Source organism: Podarcis bocagei (genome assembly GCF_964188305.1).
Source record: "Podarcis bocagei genome assembly, chromosome: 1".
NCBI classification, from domain to species: Eukaryota; Metazoa; Chordata; class Lepidosauria; order Squamata; family Lacertidae; genus Podarcis; species Podarcis bocagei.
The window spans coordinates 10,560,973-10,588,966 of NC_138125.1; the positions used below are offsets into that span (position 1 = coordinate 10,560,973).

The 27,994-nt window shown below is 45.0% G+C and overlaps 1 protein-coding gene across 1 annotated transcript in view; it reads right to left on the minus strand.

Annotated features, from left to right (window-relative positions):
* The window catches only part of KCNH5 (potassium voltage-gated channel subfamily H member 5), a 186,220-nt gene that overhangs the window by 107,503 nt on the left and 50,723 nt on the right, over positions 1 to 27,994 (minus strand). The window contains exon 7 of the mRNA XM_081191559.1: positions 17,728 to 18,157. Coding sequence (XP_081047685.1) covers positions 17,728 to 18,157 — 430 coding nt within the window. The remainder of the gene's footprint in view (positions 1 to 17,727; positions 18,158 to 27,994) is intronic.

Genomic DNA, 27,994 nt, shown 5'->3' on the forward strand with positions numbered 1-27,994 from the left:
GCAGAACATAAGAACATCAGAACCTGTTTTGAACCAAGTCAGATCACTGGTCCCTCTATCTCAATACTTTCCACTCTGACTGGCAGCAACTCTCCATGATTTCAGGCATAAAAGGTAAAGAGTAATGGGACCCCTGACCATTAGGTCCAGTCGTGGACGACTCTGGGGTTGCGGCGCTCATCTCGCTTTATTGGCTGAGGGAGCCGGCGTACAGCTTCCGGGTCATGTGGCCAGCATGACTAAGCCGCTTCTGGTGAACCAGAGCAGCACACGGAAACGCTGTTTACCTTCCCGCCAGAGCGGTACCTATTTATCTACTTGCAGTTTGAAGTGCTTTCGAACTGCTAGGTTGGCAGGAGCAGGGACCGAGCAACAGGAGCTCACCCCGTCGCGGGGATTTGAACCACCGACCTTCTGATCGGCAAGTCCTAGGCTCTGTGGTTTAACCCACAGCGCCACCCACGTCCTGATTTCAGGCATAGGATGTTCCAATTCCTACCTGGAGGTGTCAAGGATTGAAACCTAGGCCCTTCTGCACTCAAAGCAAATGCTCTACCACTAAGCTACGACCCTTCCCCATGGAAAAGAAGGTTGGGTGGCAGTGGCGTAGCGTGGGTTGTCAGCACCCGGGGCAAGGCAAGTAATTTGCACCCCCTAACCCGTGGATTTGCGCCCCCTAACCCTAACTCCCAGATGTTGCGCCCGGTGCGGCCAGCCCCCCCTGCACCCCCACGCTACGCCACTGTTGGGTGGAGGGGCAAGTATCTTGCCTCGTTTTTTAAAGCACAGCTAGCCCCCTCTGCTGCTCATGCACATGTGAATTACGATAGTTCCTCCCCAGAGTTTTCACTCTGCAACATGCTGTCCCGGTCCTATTCTGGTCATTTCTTACGAATCTGTCACTGCTTTGCTATTAAAAGAATAAAGCCCACAAGTGTGATCAGGGACTGTGTGCACACAAACTGCTGCGCCCAAAGCTCTCTTGTCAGCTTATTCTTTTTTCGTTACGGTGAAAACACGAACAAGATCAAGTCGGACTGAAAGCAAAGCCGCATGCAGGAGGTGCGAAGAAAACCATCAGCAAAAGCTGCCAATCTGAAGGTCAGCGGTTTGAATCCCTGCAACGGGGTGAGCTCCCATTGCTCGGTCCCTGCTCCTGCCAACCTAGCAGTTCAAAAGCACCTAAGTGCAAGTAGATAAATAGGTACCACTCTGGTGGGAAGATAAACTGTGTTTCCGTGCGCTGCTCTGGTTCGCCAGAAGTGGCTTAGTCATGCTGGCCACATGACCCGGAAGCTGTACACCGGCTCCCTCAGCCAATAAAGCGAGATGAGCGCCGCAACCCCAGAGTCTGCCATGACTGGACTGTTGTTGTTGTTGTTATCCTTCATCCACAAGGTTGCTTCCTGGGGCAATGCGTTTTAAGCATATGGCAGCAACCCTAGCCTGACTGCACCAGCTGCCTGTTAGTTTTCAGGCCCAGTTCAAAGTTCTGGTTTTGACCTATAAAGCCTTAAGCAGCTCAGGACCGCAATACATCAAGGACCGCCTCTCTCCATATGAACCTACCCAGAACCTGAGATCATTATCTGTGGCCCTCCTTCATGTGCCTCCTCCACAAGAGACCTGAGGGCAGCAACATGAAAACAGGCCTTTCCTGTGTTGGCTCCCCTTTTGTGGACTGCTCTCCCCAAGGAGGCTCACCTGGCTCATTACATATGGTTAGGCAAAAAACGTTCCTCCTCTTCCAACAGGCCTTTGGCTGAATAAACCATCTATGGCCTTTTGAATGGTTGTGAGATCAGGGTTATTGGTTTTTATTGGGGGGGTTGTTATTATATTATGCATTTGGTGTTTTTATTTTGTATGTTTATGTTGCAAGGTGCCCTGTGATCTTTGGCTGGAGGTATGTAAATGTAAAACAACAGCAACAATCATAAGGCATTTTGCATGAGGAAAAACTGCTGCCCAGAGATTAGGTATCCAGCAATTCTATTCCCAGCAATGTGCAGTCCATGCATACAAAATCTGCAAAAGGCGTTTGTGCCAGTCTGACTGAAGAGCCCAGCCACTGGCTCGCTCCCAGCAAAACAATTAATTGCCCATTTGAATTAGCAAAATGCTAGGATTGCAAATTAAGCATCTGCAGCAATTTTGCCTAATACCTCTGCTGCTCCCCCCCCCCCTTTTGGATTTGTTTATCCCCCTAATCTAACACATAGGGAGCTCCGTAGTCTAGCTGGATTAATTAAAAGAAAGCCTGGCTTACGATGAGATGATGAGACAGGTATAATAGGAATTACCAGCTACTATAAGTTTCAGGTGCTTATCTGCATAAAATGCAAATCAGCAACCACATCACCTCAAGGTCTCCCTCATCTCCCATTGATTGAAAAACCACAGTTTGTACAACCCAGGGTTCTTTTCTGTATTCTGGTACAGTCACAGCTAAATAGGGTTCCCATTCCCTCTCTGTTTCTCCCTTCTCCTCCTCCTCCTCCATCTCATCTCCACACAAATCCACTTCATTACAGGAACCTCGCAAGACCAAAAAAATGTAGCTTGCGCAAAGGCAGTTCTACACTTGAAAATGCCAGAAACATTTTAATAACGAAAAACCTGCCCCTGAGACAATGGCAGAGACAAATCAAGGCCAGCCACGCTAGATAATGATGCTCTTCGGATGGCGAGGTCTCATCATTTTCAGAGCTGCCCCTAAAACAAGACCCAGCCTGCGTATTAATTTTATTGTGCGGGGACTGCTTGTAACAGCTACCAAAGGGAAACATAATCCCTGCCTTGTATTTATGATAGGGAAATAATCTGGGGAAAACAGATGAGTTTGTTAGGTGTCAGCAAGTGGTCAAATAAAGATACAGCATAGTCAGTTCTGGAATAGTAGCATATGCAGTTAGATGCAATTTTCAGGGAGGGGCTATAGATCAGTGGTAGCACCAATGATTTGTATGCAAATGGCCCCAGGTATGGTCTTCAACATCTCCCTGTCTGAAACTCTGAAGAGGCAGAGGCTGATCAGGGTTGCCATATTTTGAGGAGCAAAAAAGAAGACACATTTGCCAACTTCTGCTTTTAACTATGGTAAACGCGGGTGGCGCTGTGGGTTAAACCACAGAGCCTAGGACTTGCTGATCGGAAGGTTGGCGGTTCGAATCCCCGCGACGGGGTGAGCTCCCGTTGCTCGGTCCCTGCTCCTGCTAACCTAGCAGTTTGAAAGCACATCAAAGTGCAAGTAGATAAATAGGTACCACTCCGGCGGGAAGGTATACGGCGTTTCCGTGTGCTGCTCTGGTTCGCCAGAAGTGGCTTAGTCATGCTGGCCACATGACCCAGAAGCTGTACGCTGGCTCCCTCGGCCAATAAAGTGAGATGAGTGACGCAACCCCAGTGTCGGTCACTACTGGACCTAATGGTCAGGGGTCCCTTTACCTTTACCTTTACTTTCAACTATGGATCGCTATGGTGAGACTCATTTTACATACCCATGAAAAAGAGGATGTGTCCTGGGAAAAGATGACATATGGCAACCCTCCAACATTTCTCCAATTAAAATAATAGGGATGTCCTATTCAATCAACATCATTATAGTTTTATTACTTCTACCCCACCCATCTGACTGGGTTGTCCCAGCCACTCTGGATGGATTCCAGCATGTATGAAAACATAATAAAACATTAACATTAAAGAAACTTCCATATACAGGGTTGCCTGCAGATATCTTCTAAAGGTCGTAAAGTTACTTATCTTCTTGGCTGGGTTTTGTTTGTTTTTTGTTTGTTTTGCAAAGCTCCATACCTTCCAGCATGGCTCTGATGAAAATAGGAATGTCCTAAGGAAAAATAAGGGGACACGGGTGGCGCTATGGGTTAAACCACAGGGATACTTGGAGGGTCTACAATACTAAGCTTGAGCAACCATTACTACTATTCATATCTACAGTGAGGGAACACTTCCAAAAAGAAATCTTAATGCACATGTGAGCGTTAGTTAAGCAAGAGACAAATGATCAGAAATGCAATGACCCTAATATTGCTTATTTATGCTGTCACACCAAGATTGCTTTTTTTTTTTTTGCATGTTTTATCATGCACATCAGTAATTTAGTGGAAGGAGAGACACGAAGGAACTGAAGGTTTATGACAAAACAGTGCATGAAGCTGCCCCACACAACATTTGGAAAGGCAAAGTGGAATAATGGGGCATTCGTAGTGCATCTCACGGTTCCACTGCGAAGTGGAAATTAATTCCAGATAATTCAGAATTCCAAGATCTGGGGAGAAACATGGAAAGGAAGGATTTTGGAAGCTTCCCCGCAACTAATTCCTGCAAATTCCTCATACCCAGCCTCCTGGCTTTTGTCAGGCTTTGCAAGGGCAGGAGGATTATTCAGCCATACACGTTTCTGTGTCAATGTTGTACTTACTTAAGGGAGAGATGCGATAGCCTGACTCAGAGCCAGGCACAATGCAAGACAGGACTTATCTGTCACAGTACAGGCTTCCTCCTGACATTGCATTTCAACCATGGCTTGGAAATCTACTCCTGTTCCAGTCCTGGGCCTCCCCTGGACAAGTGCCAGTCCTGGGGGCTTGTGCCATATTGCAGAGTGGTTTCAGGTTCTCTGAAGTAGTCAAATGCCTGCAAAGGCAGTGAAGTGTCCGACTCCTGCCTACGTGGGAAGGAGACGGAGAAAAAGTGCTGTGCCGGGCTTTCTCCCGGGCAGACATTTGTCTGACAATACAAGGAATATAATTAATATTTTAGAAAAATTACAAGTGAAGATTAATACTAAAACAGTTTTGATATTTCTGGATGCAGAGAAAGCCTTTGACAACATTTCCTGGAGTTTTATGAAGAAGAATTTATTGGGGATGGGGGTTGGTCAAGGTTTTGGAAACGGTATAGGTGCAATTTACTCAGAACAGAAGGCTAAATTAATTGTGAACAATGTAGTGACGGAAGAATTTAAGATTGAGAAAGGAACACAACAAGGTTGCCCAATCTCTCCATTGCTTTTTATATCAGTCCTGGAGGTTTTGTTAAATATGATTAGAAGGGACCAATTGGTAAAAGGTATACAAGTGGGAGCCAAACAGTACAAATTGAAAGCATTTGCTGACGATCTGGTATTGACTTTACAGGAGCCAGAATCTAGCACCAAAAGAGTATTAGAACTAATTCAAGAATTTGGTCAGGTAGCAGGTTTTAAGTTGAATAAGACGAAAACTAAGGTTCTAGAGAAGAATCTAACTGAGATTGAGAGATATAAGTTTCAGAAGGAGACAGGATTGACACTGGTTAAGAAAGTGAAATATTTAGGGGTTAATATGACGGCCAAGAATGTGAATTTATTTAAGGATAACTATGAAAAGTGTTGGACTGAAGTGAAAAAGGATTTAGAAATATGGTCAAATTTGAAGTTATTGTTGTTAGGCCGAATCGCTGTGATAAAAATGAATGTATTGCCAAGAATGCTGTTTTTGTTCCAAACACTGCAAATTTTGGACGAAATGGACTGTATCAAGAAGTGGCAGAGAGATATCTCTAGATTTGTCTGGCAGGGCAAGAAGCCTTGTATAAAATTTAAGATATTAACTGATGCTAAAGAAAGAGGTGGATTTGCCCTGCCAGACCTTAAACTTTATTATGAATCAGCCGCTTTTTGTTGGCTGAAAGAATGGATGCTTCTTGAAAATACCGACGTGTTGGATTTGGAAGGTTTTAATAATGTATTTGGTTGGCATGCATATTTGTGGTATGACAAGGTTAAAGCACATAAAGTGTTTAAAAACCATATTGTTAGGAAAGCACTGTTTAATGTCTGGATAAGATACAAAGATCTGTTAGAAAATAAAACCCTGAGATGGCTGTCACCAATGGAAGCAAAGGCTCAGAAAAAACTCAATATGGAGGCCAAATGGCCGAAGTATTGGGAAATTCTGGAGCAAGAGGGAGATAGACTAAAACTGCAGAGTTTTGAAAAATTAAAAAATAGAGTGCGAGATTGGCTCCATTACTATCAAATAATGGAGGCATATAACTTGGACAAAAAATTAGGCTTTCAGGTGGAAAAATCAAAATTGGAAACAGAATTGTTAGATTCTAAAGTTAAGAATTTGTCAAGAATGTATAACTTGCTGTTGAAATGGAATACTCAAGATGAAACGGTGAAATCTGCTATGATTAAATGGGCACAAGATGTTGGACATAATATTATGATCGCTGACTGGGACCAGTTATGGACCACTGGTATTAAGTTTACGGCATGTAATGCCTTAAAAGAGAATTTAATGAAAATGATTTACAGTTGGTACATAACACCAGTCAAGCTTGCAAAAATTTACCATTTGCCCGATAATAAATGTTGGAAATGTAATGAAACTGAAGGTACATTCTTCTACCTTTGGTGGACATGCCCAAAGATTAAGGCATTCTGGGGGATGATCTATAATGAAATGAAAAAGGTATTTAAATATACCTTTCTGAAGAAACCAGAGGCCTTCCTCCTGGGCATGGTTGGCCAATTGCTGCCAAAGAAGGATAGAACTTTTTTTATGTATGCTACAACAGCAGCAAGAATACTTATTGCAAAGCACTGGAAGACACAAGATCTACCCACCAGGGAAGAATGGCAGATGAAGCTGATGGCCTACATGGAACTGGTGGAAATGACTGGCAGAATCAGAGACCAGCGAGAAGAGTCGGTGGAAGAAGATTGGAAAAATTTTAAAGTATATTTACAAAAATATAGCAAAATTAATGAATGTTAGAAGGATGCTGGAATGAAGTTACATGGTTTTAGCAGAAATGTTATAAAGAATTAAGTAAAAATGGATTGTTAATGGGTCAAAGTGTAAAATTTAAGGTCAGATTGGGTTAAGGTAAATTATAGAACAAAAACTGAGAAAGATGGAAAGGATTTGCTGAAATAGCTAAATTGAATTAGAATACAAAAAAGGGAGGTGTGAGGAGGTCGATGAAACAAGCAAATGAAAGACAAAGACATGGAAATACTGGATGTGTTTTTAAATGTTTTTGCTTTTAAATGTTTTTGTGGTGTTTTTTGTTTTTTTGTTTTTTATTGTTGTGTTGTATTGTTTTTTATTTTATTTTTTATTTTTTGATGTATTGTAACTTTTTATTGTCCTTTTTTCTCTCTTTTTTGTAATTGTTAAACTTTTAATAAATATCATTTTAAAAGAGAGAGAGAGAGAGAGAAAGTGCTGTGTAACATCTTCTGGTTCCAAAGAACGGTACCTTGCTATAGGATTAGGGACATGGGGCAAACATCCACTGCATTCTTGTTTGAGAAACCAGGAGAGCTTTGTGCTCAGTCTGCTACCATGTTGTTGTTGTTGTTTAGTCGTTTAGTTGTGTCTGACTCTTCGCGACCCCATAGACCAGAGCACGCCAGGCACTCCTGTCTTCCACTGCCTCCTGCAGTTTGGTCAAACTCATGCTGGTAGCTTCGAGAACACTGTCCAACCATCTCGTCCTCTGTCGTCCCCTTCTCCTTGTGCCCTCCATCTTTCCCAGCATCAGGGTCTTTTCCAGGGAGTCTTCTCTTCTCATGAGGTGGCCAAAGTCTTGGAGCCTCAGCTTCAGGATCTGTCCTTCCAGTGAGAACTCAGGGCTGATTTCCTTCAGAATGGATTGGTTTGATCTTCTCACAGTCCGATAGGGGGCTTTAATTCACACTGTCCACAGGACTTAATAGGGATGATGGGGGAAGCAGATAGAGAGAATTGGGGAGTCAGAGGGGGCCATGGAGGTCATTGATTCCAACAATGCAAGCAACCCAGATCTAGAGTATCCTCAACGGCTTCTGCTTACAGATTTCCAGTGAGAGAGAGCCCCTTTCCATTAAGACCTAAGAGCAGATCATACCCAAGGCCTGTCTAGGACATCAGATAATAATAATAATAATAATAATAATAATAATAATAATAATAATAATAATAATAATAATAATAATATCTTTATTGTCATTGCCCCCTTCGGGGACAACAAAATTACTTGACTGCTCCATAAAAACACTAATTAAACAATACAGTATAATACAGCAAGGGAGATTAGATGACTTTCAAAGTCTGGGCTTCCCATTCAGGGCCAAGATCGCTCTGGAGAAGAAGCTGTTCTTAAGACAACTCGTTCTTGTCTTCATCGTCCTGTATCTCCGTCCCGACGGCAAGAGCTCGAAGAGACAGTGACCAGGATGCGATGGATCTTTTACTATGTCCGGTGCCTTCCTATGGCACCTTGTGGCATAAATCTGCTCTAAGGTGGAGAGTGGGCAGCCAACAATGCTCTCTGCTGCCTTAACAACCCTGCACAACCCCATCCTGTCCTGGGTAGTACAGCTTCCGTACCACACACATAAGCCATAAGTGAGCACGCTCTCAATGGCACAGTGATAGAAGGCAAGCAGCAGTTTCTGCAGAAGATGGTTTTTCCTTAGTATTCTCAAAAAGTACAGTCTCTGCTGCGCCTTCTTCACAAGCCCCCTTGTGTTGACACTCCAGGACAGATCCTCTTGTAATTCAATGCCCAAAAATCTGAACGTTGTTACCCTCTCCACACAGACCCCATCAATCAAAAGTGGGTAAGATAAGCATCCTTGTGGAACCAATCCCATATTTGGGTTTGGACCACACCTTGATCCCATGCACTGACCACAATGCAATGTCCCTATTACAGAACCTGCTGTTCTAAAATAGCTTGGCCTTCCCCTTTGATGTTTTCCCTTACTATCTCCTGCTAGTAGCATACTAACTTAATCAGCTAACTGTTTCTCCATCCAGACCACTTTCCTACTGATATCCTCAGTTTTTACTATTACAATTATTATTATTATTATTTATTCAACTTATACACCTCCCTATACCCAGAGATCTCAGGGCAGTTCACAAACAAGACCGCAACATATAAAATCAAACAAAAGCAGTAACCCAATATCTGCACTCCCCCACAAGCTACATTTTAAAAGGGTGTTGGATGTCAATAAGATCAACCAAAGGTCTGGTTAAATATGAACATTTTTGCCTGGCGCCTAAAGGTGTATAATGAAGGTGCCAGGTGAACTTCCCTGGGGGGGGGGAGCATTCCATAGACGGGGAGTCACTGCAGATACCTTTTGACTTCTATTGATAATTTTGGTGTGTATTTTGTCTAAACTGATTGCGATTTCGAATAATTTTTGTAAAAGATAAATTGAAGAGTAGGTGGGTTCCCACGAGAAAAGACACAGAGATAACAGCAAGAACCTTTACTGAACTAACAGAACAGGACAACAGGGGCAAAGCAGCTGCTTATATACATTTCTGAAGGCCTGGGCCACGCCCACTCCCAACGTGATTGGCTGTCTAAAATTCCAAGCTGTGAATCATGACTTTAAGGGCCAATGGCAGAGGCCCAAATCCTGAAATGTTCTGTGGTTGGATATCATGTCTCGAATCAGAACACATGGGCTCAGAATCCTTAGTCCAGACCAAAGCTCAAGCAAACACAGATCACTCAGTACATAACATAAATACAGTGGACGCTCGGGTTGCGAACATGATCAGTACGGGGGGCACGTTCACAACCCACAGTGCCATGTCTGCGCACTCGCGGGTTGCAATTCTGGGCTTCTGCGCATGCGCAAAGCGTGATTTAGCACTTCTGCGCATGCGCAACTGCCAAAACCCAGAAGTAACCCGTTCCGGTACTTCCGGGTTTCAGCGGGTCCGTAACCCGAAAAAACACAACCTGAAGCGTCTGTAACCCGACGTATGACTGTAAAGAGCAAGGAGGGGGAATCCCAGGCCCAGACGCTGAACAAGGCCCCCCAAGGCCCCTCTCTCTGGCCCGCAGGGCTCTCCCGAGGCCATGCCCCCTCCACAGGCCACAGCCTTCTCTGAAGAATGTGTCCATGGACTCTGATACCTGGCCTTCTTGAGAGATGCGTGACCTGTTCATGTAGTGGTTTTGGAAATGTTCTGTGGGGGTGGGGGACAACAAAAATGTGGGGGAAAGGAGGTTCAATTGAGGAATGTCCCTATTTTCATCAGAGGAATGTTGGGAGGCTATGATGGCCTCCATACTGAAAAAAAGTACCTTACCTCTATTTTAGGGCCTAATCAGCAGAGCCTGAGCCCATTCTCCCCTTGTCCTAGCCTGTAAACACTCACTTTCCACCTGTCTTTCTGCCTGGGATCCGGCGGTTCTCAACCTGTGGGTCCCCAGATGTTGTTGGACTACAACTCCCATCATCCCTGAACTCTGGCCTTGCTGTTAGACCTGTTCCATATCTGCTATTGGGTCCCCCGAGCACAGATTCACACAAAGCAGCAAAACGTCCTTGCAGGTTATTAACAGGGTTTATTTGAAATGCATATGCAGAACAAAGGTACAGAGCGATAAGCTCGCAATCTGCACACCCAATTCTGAGCGTGCCAGCTTTTTATACCCCTTTGAATGCATAGACACGTGTTCGCATGTAAAACATGTGATTTACACTAATAGCAATAAGATATAGCTTTGTTTCTTGTGTTACCCTCCTCCTTTTCAGTTCGCCTCCTCCTTTTCAGCCTCCCCCTGTCTGGGTTACAATAGCACACAACCAACCTTGCTCTTATCTCTACCCACCTAAGCCAGACATCCCAGAGAGAGAGGCCTATTTTCACTGTAACATCTAAGCAAGAAAAAGCCTCCCTTCCCCCGCCCTTTAAGGAAGGGATTTGGGGATAACATATGAGAGAGGAGAAAATGCCTCAAACAGTTTTTGGGATCACATATAGAACAATATTCTAATGGCCCTTCATTGCTAGCTAGGGGTGATGGGAGTTGTATTTCAACAACATCTGGGGACCCACAGGTTGAGAAAGGCTTCATATAACCTGTTTGCACTTTGTACCCCCAAGCTCTGTAATCTGGGGCAGGGGGGAGATGGAAAGGGTGGGGGCAACAGGCAGACAATAAATTTCACTTTCAATAGGATAGTTGAAGAATCATTGGAGTTTCCAGAAAGTCACCCACATCCTACCATAATCCTAAATGTGTGTGTGTGCTACTTTATCTGCAAAGGGAGAAACCCCATGAAAAGAAGACCGAACTTCAAGGCACTTCTAAAGCTCTTAGAAACGAAGCGGGGTGGGAGGTGGGGAGCGAAATAAACCCTTCTGGGGTTTATATATTCAGAGTCGGAGAGGGCCTGATTAAAAATGCAATGCTTATAGCCCGAGGTGTCCTCAATAACACAGAAATGTTTTCCTTGCATTTATTTAGGGATTGCCGCAGTGCTGCAAACACCCCAGTGCCTGTGGAAATGTGAGGATCCTCGTGGCAGGGACTTTGAAGAAGCCTTCAAAAAGTGTAAGGTGTGAATCATCCTCAGGCAGCTGGGTTTGGGGAGCGAGTAGGAGACACACAATATGGCTGCCAACTGTTTTTCTGGCCAGTGACTTCTCCAGTGATACCTTTAAAGCACCTCAGTCTGCAGGCAGGAGTCCTGGGGACCATGTTTATTTCCATGTGATGAAAAAGCTTCACAGATTTATTTTCTGCAGACGGAACCCAGGAGCAAACCTGGCGTATTTCTCTTGGAACAGGTGGCAGCAATTTAGTGCCAGGCCCAAAGCCTGGCTGTTCGTAGGGTTGTTTCAAAAAACAACAACAACAACAACAACCATGTTCCCAAGTGTCTCTATTTTCCAGGGACAGTCCCAGATTTACAGAAGCTTTCCTAGTTTCTGATTTGATCGCAGAATGCCCTGCTTTTCCATAGGACTATTTTCATGGGAGAAATGTTGGGGGGTATGGAGTTATGGTGACCCCCGAGCCAAGGAGATAAGTACAGTGGTACTTCAGGTTAAGTACTTAATTCGTTCCGGAGGTCCATTCTTAACCTGAAACTGTTCTTAACCTGAAGCACCACTTTAGCTGATGGGGCCTCCCACTGCTGCCGTGCCGCCGGAGCACGATTTCTGTTCTCATCCTGAAGCAAAATTCATAACCTGAAGCACTATTTCTGGGTTAGCGGAGTCTGTAACCTGAAGCGTATATAACCTGAAGCGTATGTAACCTGAGGTACCATTGTAACTATACAACCTTTGAATGACATCTGAAGGCAGCCCTGTATAGGGAAGATTTTTTTAATGTTTTCTTCTGTTTTGATATATGCTGTAAACTGCCCAGAGTGGCTGGCGCAACCCGGTCAGATGGGTGGGGTATAAATATTATTATTATTATTATTATTATTATTATTATTATTATTAAGGACATAACTATTTTCATCAGAGAAATGTTGGAGGGTATGCAATAAAGAATGTAATCTCATAGAATTGTAGACTCATAGAATTGTTGGAAGAGACATCTAACCCAACCTCCTGAGATGCAGGAAAATCACAACTAAAGAATCTCTGGCAGATGACCAGGGAAGAAGGATCCACCACATTTCCAGGTAGCCCATTTCATTTCCAAACAGCTCTTGCCATTCAAAAGTTCTGTTCCTCCCTCTGGAGCAGCAGAAAACAGCCTTGCTCCATCTTGTGACACCAACCCCATTCACTGGAGGCCCAAAATAACTTTTCCAGAAGATCAAACAGGGCATGCAATGGAGGACGACATGTTCACAAGGAGTTGCGATGGGGGCCAGTGGCAGCAGTTTTGAAGATAAGAAGAGCCCTGCGGAATTAGGGTCAATGGCCCGTCTAGTCCAGTATCACAGTAGCCAACCTCTGGGAAGCCTAAAAGCAGGACTGTCGTTGATGCTTTAACTGAGATTCCTGCCTTGCAAAGGGTTGGACTAGTTGACCCTTGGGATCCCCTTCCAGCTCTATAATTCTATGACTCTAGGACCTGGGTGCAACAGTGATCTCCTCACTTGCGATTCCCAGCAATTGGTATTCAGGGGTTTGAAGACAGCCTCCACATCAGCTCATCTCCTGCAAGAGTGGCTTTTGTTTTTCCTGCCAGGGAGGGAATAAGGAACCATTGGCCAGATGTTTTTTCCCTTGCTCTATTTCAGGCATAGGCTGAATTAGCCTCCAGGTGTTTGGGACTACAATTCCCATCATCCCTAGCTAACAGGGCCAGTGGTCAGGGATGATGGGAATTGTAGTCCCAGGCATAGGCAAACTCCGGTCCTCCAGGTGTTTGGGACTACAATTCCCATCACCCCTAGCTAACAGGACCAGTGGTCAGGGATGATGGGAATTGTAGTCCCAGGGATAGGCAAACTTCAGCCCTCCAGGTGTTTGGGACTACAATTCCCATCATCCCTAGCTAACAGGACCAGTGGTCAGGGATGATGGGAATTGTAGTCCCAAACATCTGGAGGTCTGGAGTTTGCCTATGGCTGCTCTATTGGGGGGGCTGATTTCCATTTCCCTTCCTCCTTCCAACTGCTGGAGATGCAACTGGAAGGTACAGGAGTGGCGGCAGAGAGAGGAAGGAAGAACCATCTTGTCCCACTTTACAAATGGTCCCTTTTGCCGTAATTGTTTTGGGACATCAGGTTCTCCTTTGTGCAGAATCATCTGCACACCACATGCCCTTTTGGCATCGCTTATCCTATTACCACAGATGCGTCTAGCCAGGCCTATTCATCACCGTGTTGCAAATGGAGGTTCAACGGCCCACTTGTGAGCACAACAAGGAATTTAATCCCCCGCACAATTAACATCTCCAGAGAGGAAAGCAAAAGACATGTTCGCTTTGCAAGCAGAACAATCAACTCTACCCTCAGAGCAGCAGTAAAGCCAATAGCCAAAGACAGGGGGGAAAGGAAGCTGCCTTCTTCCTGCTGAGTCAGTATCCAGTTTTGCTCTACACCGTTGTTTCCCAAACTTGGGCTCTTTTGGGACTACAATTCCCATCATCCCGAACCACTGGTCCTGTTAACTAGGGATGATGGGAGTTGTCGTCCAAAAACAGCTGGAGACCTAAGTTTGGGAAACACTGGTCTACACTGACTGGCAGTGGCTTTCCAGGATTTCAGAAAGGATCCTCTCCCAGCGTTACCTGGAGATGTTGTGATTATACCTGGGACATTCTGAATGCCAAGCAGATGCTCTTCCGCTGAGCGATGTTCATTTGCAGCGCCGAATTCCAAAATAAGCAGCAAAAGTTTGAAGAGCTGGACCCTCTAACTGCAGAGGCATAGCAAAGCCATCTGAACATTTCTGAGGTCAGCTGAAAAGGTTTTGCCCAAATCAGCACAATATCCCCAGGCTGCGCATACACCTCTTGGTTCTTCTTCTTCTTTTTTTTAATTTTATTTAACTTTTTATTTTTGCAGTCAGCTATTTTGAAACAATGGGCTCAAAGTGTCCACTGGGTTTTGTTTTGTTTTTTAAAAAGAAAGAAAAAGACAGTGCAGCGAGTTCCAATCTGAAACAGGGTGAAGTGGTTATGAGAAAACAACACCCTCAAGCAGGCAAGTGTGGCTTGTAACCCATTCAAGTGAATGCAGCTCTGCAGCCAAGTATTGACAGACCTTCATGGGGTGGGGGTTTTGCCCAGTATTACTTAGATGATATGTAAAGCCCCGCTTACAGGGACGCGGGTGGGGCTGTGGGTTAAACCACAGAGCCTAGGACTTGCCGATCAGAAGGTCAGCGGTTCAAATCTACGTGACGGGGTGAGCTCCCGTTGCTCGGTCCCTGCTCCTGCCAACCTAGCAGTTCGAAAGCACATCAAAGTGCAAGTAGATAAATAGGTACCGCTCCGGCAGGAAGGTCAACGGCATTTCCGTGCGCTGCTCTGGTTCGCCAGAAGCGGCTTAGTCATGCTAGCCACATGACCTGGAAGCTGTACACCGGCTCCCTTGGCCAATAAAGCGAGATGAGCGCCGCAACCCCAGAGTCGGTCACGACTGGACCTAATGGTCAGGGGTCCCTTTACCTTTACCTTTAAAGCCCTGCTTTACCAGAGACCAGAGACCCATCTAATTCAGCATCCTGCTTCCCCCAGTTGGCCAGCCAGATGACAGATGGGAAGCCCACAAGCAGATCCTTCAGCCATTGTTGTTCTTCAACAATGGGTTTTCAACTGGCATGCTACCCCTGATTCTGGATCTAGACCATAGCCATCATGACTAGGCAACCACTGAGATCCTCCTTGAACTCGTCTATTCCCCATTACAGATCCCCCCTTAAACTGGAGATGGTGGGGAGTAAACATGGAACCTCCTGTACCCAAGCCACATGCTCTATAGCAGACAGAGCTGGCTTGTACCAAGCCATGCCATCAGTCCAACCAGCCTGATATTGTCTGCTTAGGCTGACAGCAGCTCTCCAAGGTCTCACACAGTTTCCCCAGCTCAAAGACCCAAGATCCTTTCGTTAACAACCACAACCTCTTCGTGGGGTGGAGAAGTCATATTGATATGCACTCCCTGTTCACACACAGGACAAGGGGTACGAGACGGAGCATGCCACATGGCTTATGGACTGATTTGGGCTTAATGTGTCACAAGATGTTCTGCCTGGATACAAAGCATGAGAACATCAGAGCATAAGAAAATCCTGCTGGATCAAGCTAGGGACCCATCTGATTAACCATCGCTTTGTCTGTCCTGAATCATCTAACATTCACCTTCACTGGATGTCCCTGAGTTGAGAGAGGGGGAGATAATAAACGTCTCTCGACACCATGCATAATTCCAGACCCCTCTTTCACGTCATCTCTTGCTTGCCTTTTCCCTAAACTATGCAAGGCATTGCGACACATCAAGCAGTTAAAATTGTGAAACTGCTCCTTCCTGAATCCTATCAGCATGCCTTACATCCATCCACACAACCTTGCGACAGCATTTCCCAGCCACTCAAAGCTATACTATGGTTTGAAGAGTCTCATCCAGCGGAATCGCTGCTGCGTTGAGAGCACACAGAAGAAGAAATAAGTCTCCTTTGTCCTGTCAGCTTTAAGAATGCTCTAAGAGGAGCTGCAGATCTGCAGTAAAAATGAAAGCAGGGAGGGGAAGAACCCCTACAATCTATTGTGTCTAGAAACTGTCTCACTTGCCTCCAGCTCCCATGGTGACAACATGGGATTCCATTCTTAGCTGATAAAAATAGATGTCGCCTTCGCAAACCCAGCCCAAGCAGCAAAGCCTTTGCCCATTTCTTGAAAACTCACTGGAACTCCTCCGACACCAACGTCATTTCCAAGCCATCAAAATAATTTCAGCTGGACCTTCGATGAGCTGGGTCATGGTGCGCCATTTTAAACCAGTGAAGACATTTTAAGAGCAGATGAAATAAAATAATTGGCTCGATCAATAGTTCCCAAAGTAGGTGGTAGAGACCCCAGTGCGGGAGATTTCCTAGTGGGGCACTAAGAGGCAAGGGGACAGAGATGGGATGGGTGCCAGAGGGGTAAATGAGTATCAGAGTTTGAAAACCTGTTATCACTGCATCCAGCTCAAGAGCTTTGTTGAATTAATTAAGCTAAACAGTCTTAATTGGGTTTTGAATAAATGTGCAATTAATCATTGCTGTTCTGAATTTCATTGTGTTATTATCCTTTTTAGTGGGTCATGGAAACCACTATTCTGAATAATGCTTTTCATAGAGTAGCAGGCAATGGGGATATGTTTATGGGACCAAGGGGAAAGTGGCTCTAAAAGGTTGGGGAGCCACAGGGCTAGAGAGATGCACTGATGCTGCAACTTGGCTGTGGTTGTATAAACAGGATGGGAGGTGCTATCCAACCGACCAGTTGCACTAGGGAGAGGACTTTGAGCTATTCTCCTGTTCTCTTCCCTCCACAAGACCACAACCCTCAGAGCATTCTTAGCCTCCTGTCACACCAGAGGACAAGGCCTAACCCAGTTCTTGGTCCCTCCTCTTGGATCTAAGACCTTCAAAGCTCATCCTAGCACTGAGGACAACCTCTCCCTTAGTAATCAGCCTTATACAAAAGCTAGGCCGTTGGTGTTTTTGTATTGTCTACATTGACAGGGGCAGAGATGCTTTGAAACTAATTAAGCTACAGGGCCACTAATCTTGGAGGGGCCCCAGAAGCAACTTCAGTCCACATTGCTTAAAAACGTAGACCCAATTTGAGTGGCACAACTTAAATTGATCATTTTTTTTTGTTGTTGTTGTTGCATGTATTTCAACAGTCCCAAAGTTTGAGAGTCAGTAGTGGTGTGTCACAGTACAGCAAGATTAAGCAAAAGCTGAGATTTAGTAGTTTGTTTGTTTTTTAAGTGCTGATCTACCATTGAAGAAGATAGCAGTGGTTACCCAGACCTCATTGCTGGTTGAGAAGAGGCCCCCAGCACAAATCAAACTTCAGAGCCCCCAAAATGTAGGTCTTCCACAGATTAGACCTCCAGAACAGCTTCCCTACCCAAAAACTGAGTCAAACATAGAATCATAGAATCATAGAGTTGGAAGAGACCACAAGGGCCATCGAGTCCAACCCCCTGCCAAGCAGGAAACACCATCAGAGCACTCCTGACATATGGTTGTCAAGCCTCTGCTTAAAGACTTCCAAAGTAGGAGACTCCACCACACTCCTTGGCAGCAAATTCCACTGTCGAACAGCTCTTACTGCCAGGAAGTTCTACAGACCAAACTCCCGACCACTCGGTGCTAATGCTAGGAGCCCAGCTTCCGTGATTCAGTTGCGACGATGCACCAGTCCCATGCAAAAAGAGAACCCGTAAGGAAAACCAATTATGAGAAATACAAAGAGGGGGAAAGTGACCATCCTACTTACAGCCCACCATCATCATGGCCACTGAGAAGATCTTCTCTCCATCGGTGGTCGGAGCTATGTTCCCGAATCCTATTGTGGTAAGGCTTGTCATGGTAAAGTAGAGGGAAGTGATATAAAGCGAGTCTTTACTGGGTCCTCCTTCCCACTGCCCTGATCCCGTAGAGTTGTACCGATATGGCGCTCCAATGCTCTCCGCCAATTGGCAGAGCCAGCTGTCCTTCTTGAGGGTATTGGTGATCTCATCGATGACCTCGTAGTCCCCGATGCTGTACCATATACAAGCAAGCCAATGGGCTACTAGTCCAAAGACACAGACCAGCAGCACCAAAACCGCAGCACCATATTCCAGGTAATGGTCCAACTTCCTGGCCACGCGGCCCAGTCGCAGGAGACGCACCACTTTTAAGGAACTGAAGAGACTGCTGATACCCTGGGAAGGAAGGAGGGAAAGCTTTACTCACTTGCAAAATGACAAACACCACGTGCTCTTGTTTACGCTGAACACTGAGGCATCTGGAAGTAGGGGTGGGGGAGAGATTCGATTCAGTTCACATTCACAGGCAAATCTTTTAAACCCACACTTTCTGAAACAACACAAGAACTGAAACATAGCCTTCCTCTGAAATTCACACATCATTGAATTTTGCAATGCAGTTCTCTAATCGAGCAGTGTTTACAGAAATACGTATATTAGAGGAAATTGTGCACAAAAATGAATGTGTTAGTGAAATCAACATACAATAATTACCGTACTTATGCAATTAGCTCCATATTATGCAATTATCCTTTCTTGGGAGTTTTTAAGCAGAGGTTGTTTGGCCATCTGTCATGGATGCTTTAGCTGAGATTCCAGAATGAAGGGGGTGTGTGTGTGTGTGTGTGTGTGTGTGTGTGTGTTTGTGTGTGTGTGTGTGGATTCGATGATACTTGGGGACACTTCCAACTCTACAATTCTATGATTCTATGATTCTCTTATCATTTTTGTTTCACTCTAAGATCCCAGGGTGGGCTAAAACAATTAAAACACAACATTAGACATTCATCACATTAGAGGAAATTGCTTGCAAAAATGTGTGCTTTAGTCAAAACTGCAGACAAAAAAAAAGTTTATGAGGAGATATTCACACAAAAATGCTAAATAATTTTCATGTGAGCTTTTTACTGTGGTGAAAAAAAATGCATATTGTTGCAGAAATGTGAATTGGGAGCCATGAGAAAACCAATATTGGTAGGTCCTTCCTTCCTCAGTCTACTCTGATAGGACCACGAAGATTTTGTTTTCGTTTTCTCTGGAGATGTTGGGATTGAACTTGGGACCTGCCACATACAAAATAGATGCTTTGCTGCTGAGCTATTTTGGAAGCAGATGATAGGGGAACAGTAAGCAGGGCTTGTTAGAAAAGACTTTGCTTATACTGTTGGCCAGTTGATTTGAGAAAGCTCTGAATCTGCATAGCTTTCTTCCTTTCTTTGTTTGCCTTAGGAACATGTGAGCTTCCCAATTGGTCCCCAGGGAATTAAAAAAACTCCCATTGTGGATTGTTTGCTTAGTTCTGTATGAATGCTAATTAATGCCCAGGACACTGACTAAAAATGAACAGAAACATGAACTATTCTGCTGCCAAGAACAAAGACTGGATTTTGTACTTTCTGCTGAAGAAGACCTGTAATCTTCCTCTAATATTTATGTAGAATATTTTGAGCCACCAGGAATGCAAAACTTAGCCCCGGCATGGAAAAACTCAGCAACGTAAAGATTTGCTTGGGCTTCCACCCACTTGACCTCCATGGAGCTTGAGTTAGTGGTGCTTTAAAAGTGACAAGTTGATTTCATTTGTTTCTATAAGACTGTGGTTCTGAAAGAGTGGGGATCTTCCCATGTTCTTCTGAGATTCTGAATAACTAAAGATGGTCAGATCACATAATCTTGCCTTCCTACATGATTCTCAACTGAACATATGTCTAGCCACTGAAGACTAATTAGCTATCATGGCGATTGCTGAATGGCATCAACCACATGCAATTGCTTTACAGAAGTGTTTTGTTTTTTCCCCCTTCGATGCTGTTGTTCTTTCATCTTTAAGTGACCATATGCCTTATGCTGGAAGTTGTACGTGAAAGGAGAGGGAGCCACGGGCTCATAATTAATTACAGTCTAAATTATAAATAACTAGCTCTTGCATTCAGAATCATTACTGACTCACTGCAGGAGCGCTCCAGCAAAAGAATTCCACAGCAAAAAAAGGGGGAGAGATTCAACAGCTGAAGATGTTTCATTTAGCAGGAAGCAACGAGGCAAGTGTTCCTTCTTCCCATGCCAAGTTTAAATTGCCCTTTTCTACACATCATTATCGAATCAGTCTAGTCAAAATCTTGGATAATTATATTACAAACCTGTAAAACACTGGAGTTTATTTCAGTACAGGAGTCAAACTGAAGCTCCTTTATTTGCCTGCAATGTTTCTTCTTCTTCTTTAAAAAAAGGTCTCACACATTTTGCTACTTTTCATCCCAGTACATTAAGCTAGAGATTATCAGCTAAGAGGCCACCTGGGAAACTTGCCATGAGCAGCAGAAGACTCAGATGAGGACGACTTTCAGACTACTTCATTTGGAGCCATCCCAGCTAGAGACACAGCCCTGCCAACACCCTCCAACTCAGAGAATGTGTCTCCTACAGAACCTCTGTTCCCCCCCCAAAGGTTATGAAATAACTCAAGGGATCTTTAAGTAGCCAGCCAGATGCTCTAAGGCAAAGCCGACCCCCACTTCAGGCCTGATTGGCCTACATAAGGCTTCATAAGAACCTAACGAGAGCTTGCTGAATCAGGCCACAGGCCCACCTAATTCAGCATCCTGTTCTCACAGTGGCCACCCCAGGTGCCTGTGGAGGAAGCCCACAAGTAGGAGCCTAACAGCATTCTTCCCAATTGCAACTCCCAGCAGCTAGTAGTCAGAGCATACTGAGACTGTGAGAGCAGAACAAAGCCACCATGCTTAGTAGCCATTGATGGCCTTATCATCCATGAATTTGCCTAATTCTCTTTGGCAGTAGGATAGCTCAGTTTGTTAGAGCATGGTGCTGATAACATCAAGGTTACAGGTTTGATCCCCGTAAGGGACAGCTACATATTCCTGCATGGCAGGGAGTTGGAACTAGATGATTCTTGGGGTCCCTTCCAACTCTACAATTCTACGATCCCTATGTAGATCTGTGACCTTTTAGTGCCAGTGACTTCCAGGGTTCTGAGAGAGGGAACTCTATCATGTCTCCCCTCACTTGCATTTTCTCTAAACTAAAAAGCCCCAGATGTTGTTACCTTTCCCCTTGATCATTTTGGTTGTCCTTTTCTGAACCTTTTCTAACTCTGCAATATCCCTTTTGAGATGAGGCAACCAGAACTGTACACAGTACACACAGTATTCCCAGTGCAGCCACACCATAGCTTTGTATAATGGCATTATGATATTGACAGTTTTATTTTCAGTTCCTCTCCTAGCATGGAATGTGCCCTTTTCACAGCTGCTGCACAGTGGGTCAACATCTTTGTTGAGCTGCCTATTAAGACCCCAAGGTTTCATTCCTGGTCTGTCACTGCCAGTTCAGACTCTGTTGGCTCTGGCTCCCTGCAGGGACAACTTCTCTTAGCAGGGCCCCTTGGAGCTCTCCAAGGTCCTGAAAGTTCTCTGCTTAGTTTGGACTTGTGACTGGACACTGTTTCCTGTGCAAACCCTCATGACTGCCGAGAGCCGTAAATCATAAGCGGGTGGGAATTCTGCAAGCAAATGAACCCACAGAGAGAGACATTTCAAGTTGAGCGACTTATAAAGAGCTTAGCCCCTAAAGCCCCATGAGCTCTTTAATCCTTCTTTTCTGGTGTTAATGTTAGCAGCATACATATTCAAGGATCCCCCCTCTTCATTCAGAGAGATTTCATTTCAAGGTAAATGATTAAGTGCACTTATGCTTATAAATGCACCGCTGCTACAAAGCTCTAGTGGCCTTCCTTTGGAAAGCCAAATTTGGGGCCAGCCTAAGGAATGAGCAATGTGATCTCAAAGCCAGAATTTACATATAGCTGGGAGACTTGAGCTCACTTTGGGTATTACTGCTGTGATGCAGCAATTTAAGTAGATTGAGTGCTGCACCATGAGCGCTGCTCTCCATTGTCGTGTGGTTCATTTGGGCTGCTCTAGTGTTCAATTGATACTTTAGTACCAGGGAATCTCCAGTACATGCGGAGCACAGAAGCATCTGCTTAGATGGGAGCAGAAAAACTGAATGTCCCATGAATTCAGTGGGCAGTCGGGAGGTCCCTTCTAGGAGAAGGAACACTTTGCTGTTGCGTTGCTCATATCCAGCCTAGATTATTGTTTAATGCCATACGGTTGGTTGAAAATATGGCAGCAAGCTTTTTCTCACTACAAGCAGCACATCACACCAGTGGCAGAAGTAGCAGTGCTGCACCAGAAAAAGTATCCAGCGTCTTTTCCCTTCAACCATTTTTCACCAATGACTGAGAAGACCAGGAGACTTTGACTATATGATTTTGAGCTCCCCTTTCTTCTTCCGAGTCTTCCTTTCCCTTACAAACTTCACCTTCCAGCCTTTGTTCCTCTCTTTGCCCCAACCCCCCTTTCCTGGGCTTCCTGCATTCCCAGGACTTTTGTCTTCTTTGGCCCTCTCCTTGCCTTTCCTTCCATTGACTTCACTCTCCCCGTTTTTTCCTACCCTACTCTTTCTTCCTTCCTGCCCTGCTCTCTCTGAGGCCCTGAGCTGCTCAGCCAATGGCAACAAGAGGTCCTCTGCCCTAACTTCACAGCAGCTCATTCAGCAGCGCGGAATCCCTTTGCACACTGCAATGTGGATTATTCCCTGTCTCCCCCTCTTCTTCCCATACTGCCTCTTGATTACCATTCTGGAGATGCTCCAAGCATTATGCCGTTTTCCTCCTCTACCAATTCCCTGCTGTGTACAGCAGCAAATGTTACAAATCAGCTTTGCTGCCGTCAGCTTTCTTCTAAGCCGGCGTCCAAAAGGATTACTTCATTTCCCTTGTTTCCTGAGCAAAACTCCCTTCTCTTTTCTGCCGCCACACCACTCCTCGTGGCCCAATACCGAGGGGAAACGAGGGATCAACAGTGCTCCCCTGTGACATTTCAGAGGCCAAATGAGCCTTCAATTTAAAGCCGCCAGTTGTTAGCATGTCTCTCTCACATAGGATTTGAAATTAAATATTGTGCAACCAACATCTGTTTCCCCATTAACATATACAGTGCATTTGAGGGAGGGAAGTGTCTGAGAAGGGTAATTCAAATTAAATATCCTATAGATTAAATGCTCGGTTATAAATCTTACATAAACTGGGAAACTCTAAACAAATGCTTCAGGCTTGTTTCACCCCCAGGCTACCTCTGCAAACTTTTTGCGGTCTCTCTCTGGGGGATTGCCTAAGAGCAACTTGTACAAACTAAATTTTCCTTTCCCTCCGGCTCTCCATAGAATATTCATCCCATCCCATCTTTTTAAGTATTCTCCACCCCACACCAGCTTAGCACTGGCAGATCGTAGACTTCTGAACACCCAACGGCATTAAGAGTTGCATGAAATCAGAAGACACACATCACTGGGAACGGTGCCTCTTTCACTAGATTGTTCCACTTTGTTTTTAGAGTTAAGGAAGCCACAGATTCAGTCTCAGAATGAGAGAGGCTCCTGTGTCATAGTGATGAAGGCAAGGGGGTGTTGGTCCCACTTACAGGAAAAGTTGCATCTGCTGAAATTCAAGGAAGGGATGTAGCTCAGTGGTAGAACATCTGTTTGCATGCAGAGCATTTCTGGTTCAATCCCTAGCATCTCCTAGTAAGACTGGGGGAACTGTCTGAAGACCTGGAAAGCTACTGCCTCTGTGTAGGCAATATTTAGAACATGGGTAAGCAAACTAAGGCCCGGGGGTCAGATCCGGCCCAATCGCCTTCTAAATCTGGCCCATGGACAGTCTGGGAATCAGCGTGTTTTTACATGAGTAGAATGTGTCCTTTTATTTAAAATGCATCTCTGGGTTATTTGTGGGGCATAGGAATTCATTCATATATATTTTTCAAAATATAGTCCGGCCCACCACAAGGTCTGAGGGACAATGGACCGGCCCCCTGCTGAAAAACTTTGCTGAACCCTGAGCTAGAAGGACTAATGGTCAGACTGGGTGTGAGGCCACTTCCTACGATGTACCACATCTTTATGTACCACAATAAAAGGAGCTTCTGGAGACATTGCTGGAGCCCAACTCCCATCAGCCAGCATGGTCTATGATCAGGAATGGTGGGAGCTGGAGTTCAGCAACACCTGGAGAACCGCAGGTTCTCCGTCCATGGCATATATATTTATTCCACTCAGAATTCATTGCCCTTTGCTATAGCATACAGGAATCAATGCTCATAAACTTTCCAGTCAAGGGCTTAAGCTATAGGAAATGGGAGTACTTCAGAGCTAATTGTGTTGGTTTTCCATTTGCAAGGCTTGTCATGGTTTTCACAGGGAACATTAATACACTGAGGTCTTCTGAGCTGCTGCTGAGGAAATGAAGCAAGCTACATGCACATCCATCAAATCAGCAACAGAAGCCAGTTTCCCTGAGAACTGGTCTCCTGTATCCTAACCAGGTGTCATTAGTTGCTGTTCACCTGGTGGCAAGCAGAAACTTCCTTCAGACAACCAGCCGAGGAAGCCAGGGCTTGCCCAATACATTTTGCTGCCTTCAGCAAAGCAACAAATACACACACACAAACAGTCAAGATACGTAATGTCCAAGGCCAATCAAGTTATTTTGGCACCTGAGGCAGATAATCCCACAAGTCACTCCACCATTCCCCGGCAGTAAAAATGCAATGATGATAAATTAAATAACTAGCCCTTTCACAAGACCCCCCCCCAAAAAAATCGGGTTCCAAAGGCACCAGCCTCACTCTGTCTAACGATAGGGCCAGCTTTGGATTCATTTATTTCGATTACTTGTGCCTTTTGCACAAGTGACAGGGTGGTTTGCAAAAAAAAAAAAAAAAAAGGCAAATCAGATAAAAGGAATACACACAATCAAGGAATAGCACAATCCTTAAAATAGCATTTGCATAACAAATCTCCAAATAGCAATTACCAGTACCAGCAGCCGAAACAAATCCATTTGTTTAATCAGATGTTTCCTCCTACTAATGCCCAGCAGAAAGGGTGAGCCTTAACCAGCTGCCTAATGGGTATAAGGAGACAGGGCCAGACACACCTCAGTAGGGAGGGAGTGCCACATGCAGGGGGCCACCACTGAAAAGGCCCTTCTCTGGGCTTCCAAATCTTGTATCTGCTTGGACAACCAAGTAGACCTCATCTTCTGATCTTAATGCACGGGCAGGTAGTATGGGATAAGGTGTATTTTCAGATAGTTGGGTGCTTTATAGAAAGATGTGATATTCAACCTTTTCTGGGTGGGACTGCACTCCCCCTAAAGGATCAAGTATGTAGTCTGGGATCCTTTTAACCCACCTTTGTTTGTGGAGGTACACACTGTGGGATTTAAGAATCAGGTGCAGTCAAACACAACATTGCTAGAGTAGACATGAAGGTTGTCTCAGTCCTCCAGCCAGAACTTCCTGCTTTCCACGACTGAGACAAAACTTCCTATGTGTAACTTGAGATGGGCGTGGCCTCTCCTGAAGTAAAAAGAACCAGAACCACAGGCTGGCGACCATCTAGTCTCTATCGATGCCATCTTAATGACAGCACTACTAAAATGCAACCTTGGCTCCAGGCCAAGAGAAGAATAGCGGGGCTTTCTCCCATAAGGAGATAGTCACCACATTTAAACTATGTTCTACCCTTCTGAGTAATACCCCTCCCCACCTTCTCACTATATAGAAGGATCTGGCAACTTCTGTTTCAGTGTATCTGAAGAAGTGTGCATGCACACGAAAGCTGATACCAAGAACTAACTTAGCTGGTCTTTAAGGTGCTACTGGAAGGAATTTTTTTATTCTAACCTTTTAAGTCTGCCTTCTGGGAACCTTTGTGTGAACAGATGCTTACTTGTGAGTAAACCTTTTATACTTTACAGAAGACTGTGTAGCATCTTATTTTAGGAGGGATTAAACAGGGAAAATACCAGGAAATGTTTACAGAGACTCTAACGAGTCTGAGCAAGCTATATGCTGTGTGTGTGTTTAAAAAGGGGGAATATTAACTCTGCTGATTTTGTGGAACTTATAAAGACAAGTTGGGATAGGATATTGTCAGGGAACTGCCATCGGAGCCAGAGGGAGAGGGAGGGCTCCAGAGGGATTCCGGAGAGCGTCCTGGGAGGGAGAGAAAGCAGCACATCTTCTGGGGAAGGAAATCAGCGTAGCACCAGTGGAGAAGGGGGGCAGATGGGGGAATCGGCGAGGTGGCTCCATGACTCCTCGCCGGGGACCAGCGGGGAGAGCACGGGTCCTCCGCTGCCCACACCCTCCCTGCGCAGAAGGCTTCCGCGCAGGGAGGCTAGGCGGAGACTAGGCGTCAAAGAGCTTCTTTGCTGGAAGAAGTTCAAGAAACGCCCACTGACGGATTCTGCCAGCGGTTGAGACAGCCACGAGTGAGTGGCTGTCCAGACAGAAAGGGTTCACTCAGGCAACCCAGCCAGGTGTGGCGCCGATTTACGCACGAGCAACCCCTAGAACCATTACAGATATCTTAGACAATATATCCTCCTTAGACAATATATCCTATCTTAGACAATATATCCTCCCCCGCATTCCTAAACATTCCCACACACCCTGCCTCTATGACAGGGAAGACCTTTGACTAGACTAGGTCTTCTTTTCTGATACATTTCAACATTCAGCTTTTTCTCTCCAGTCGCCACCCTCATCCCGGTCAAGCATATATGTAACAGCTAGGAACCACGAGCCATCAAGGCTCTTTAACAAAAACTCTTCTAGTCATCAAAAGCTGCTGAGCAATTATTTTCAGCTTCCTCCAGAACTTTGTACCCAAGACGCTTTGCTACCTCAAGAGCAGCACCTGTTTCCCCCCCCCCTTATGTTTGAGGTGATACTTTTAAACATTGCAGCAACATTTAGGCATCAATTTCTTCCTTCTCCTAGCCCTCTGAATTCTGCCTCCTGAAGCAGCCTGATCCACTTCATTGCATGGTAGGGCTGTGCCCTTTTCCAGAACATCGTCTGTCCACTACTGGTCATTAGGAAGCAAGAGAAATGCTCCTCTCTGCATTTGGCACCACGCATCATTTCTGTGAAAATATTCATCCATGCAGTTCTGCTGTCTTCCTCATAGTTCTTCTGTCTTACGCCTAATCTCTCATTTACCATGTCAATGTAGCTCTCCATTGCTATGTGGATTTGTTTTTTTCCTCCTCCTTGTACTGTTTGCAGTACTTGTCGGATCGTCCAAATTCCTCTAAGCTCTCTATTATCTTCTTGTCTCAGCATCTTCTGGCAGGTAAACCTACATCTCCTTGCTGGCATCAAAATCACTGCAGAACTTCCCTTCTGAATCTAAGTACTGTACTCAAATCCCATTTCCTCCATACGACGGAGCCACGATTCTCCATTTCTCTATAGCTAGAAAACATTGTGCACCAGATAGTGAGGAGTCTTCAAAAGTGTGTTGACCTAAATTTCCTTCCAAAGATATGATAGCTCCATTTGCCACTGCGGCACTTAGCGAAAGGGTTGCCATTCCCTAAAGGTCAAGGTAAAGGGACCCCTGACAGTTAAGAGTCCAGTCGTGAATGACTCTGAGGTTGTGGCGCTCATCTCGCTTTACAGGCTGAGCGAGCCAGCGTTTCTCCGCTCCACAGACAGTTTTTCTGGGTCATGTGGCTAAAATTATGGCTAAGACATGGCTAAAATCCACAGATCAATGGAAAACAAATATGCATTATTATTATTCATAGAAACATGGAATTTAGAGTTGGGCACAGAGGGTCATCTAGTCCCTGCAATGCAAGAATCACTGCCAAAGAACCCCTGGTGGAATTCAAACTTTCTTTAAAAACCTCCAAAGAAGGAGAGTCCACCGCCTTCCAAACTAGTCAGTTCCACTTCTTCTTGTTGTTGTTGTCACCATTGCCATCACCAACGATCAGCATTAAGAACAAATATAAAATTGTTTGTGTGTTTGTGTGTTCAGTTGTGTTTTAGAAACCCTGCAAATTATATTGCTTTGCGGTTTAATTGTTTGCTGTACTAGGCTCCTCTGAGAGGAAGGGAAGGACAGAAC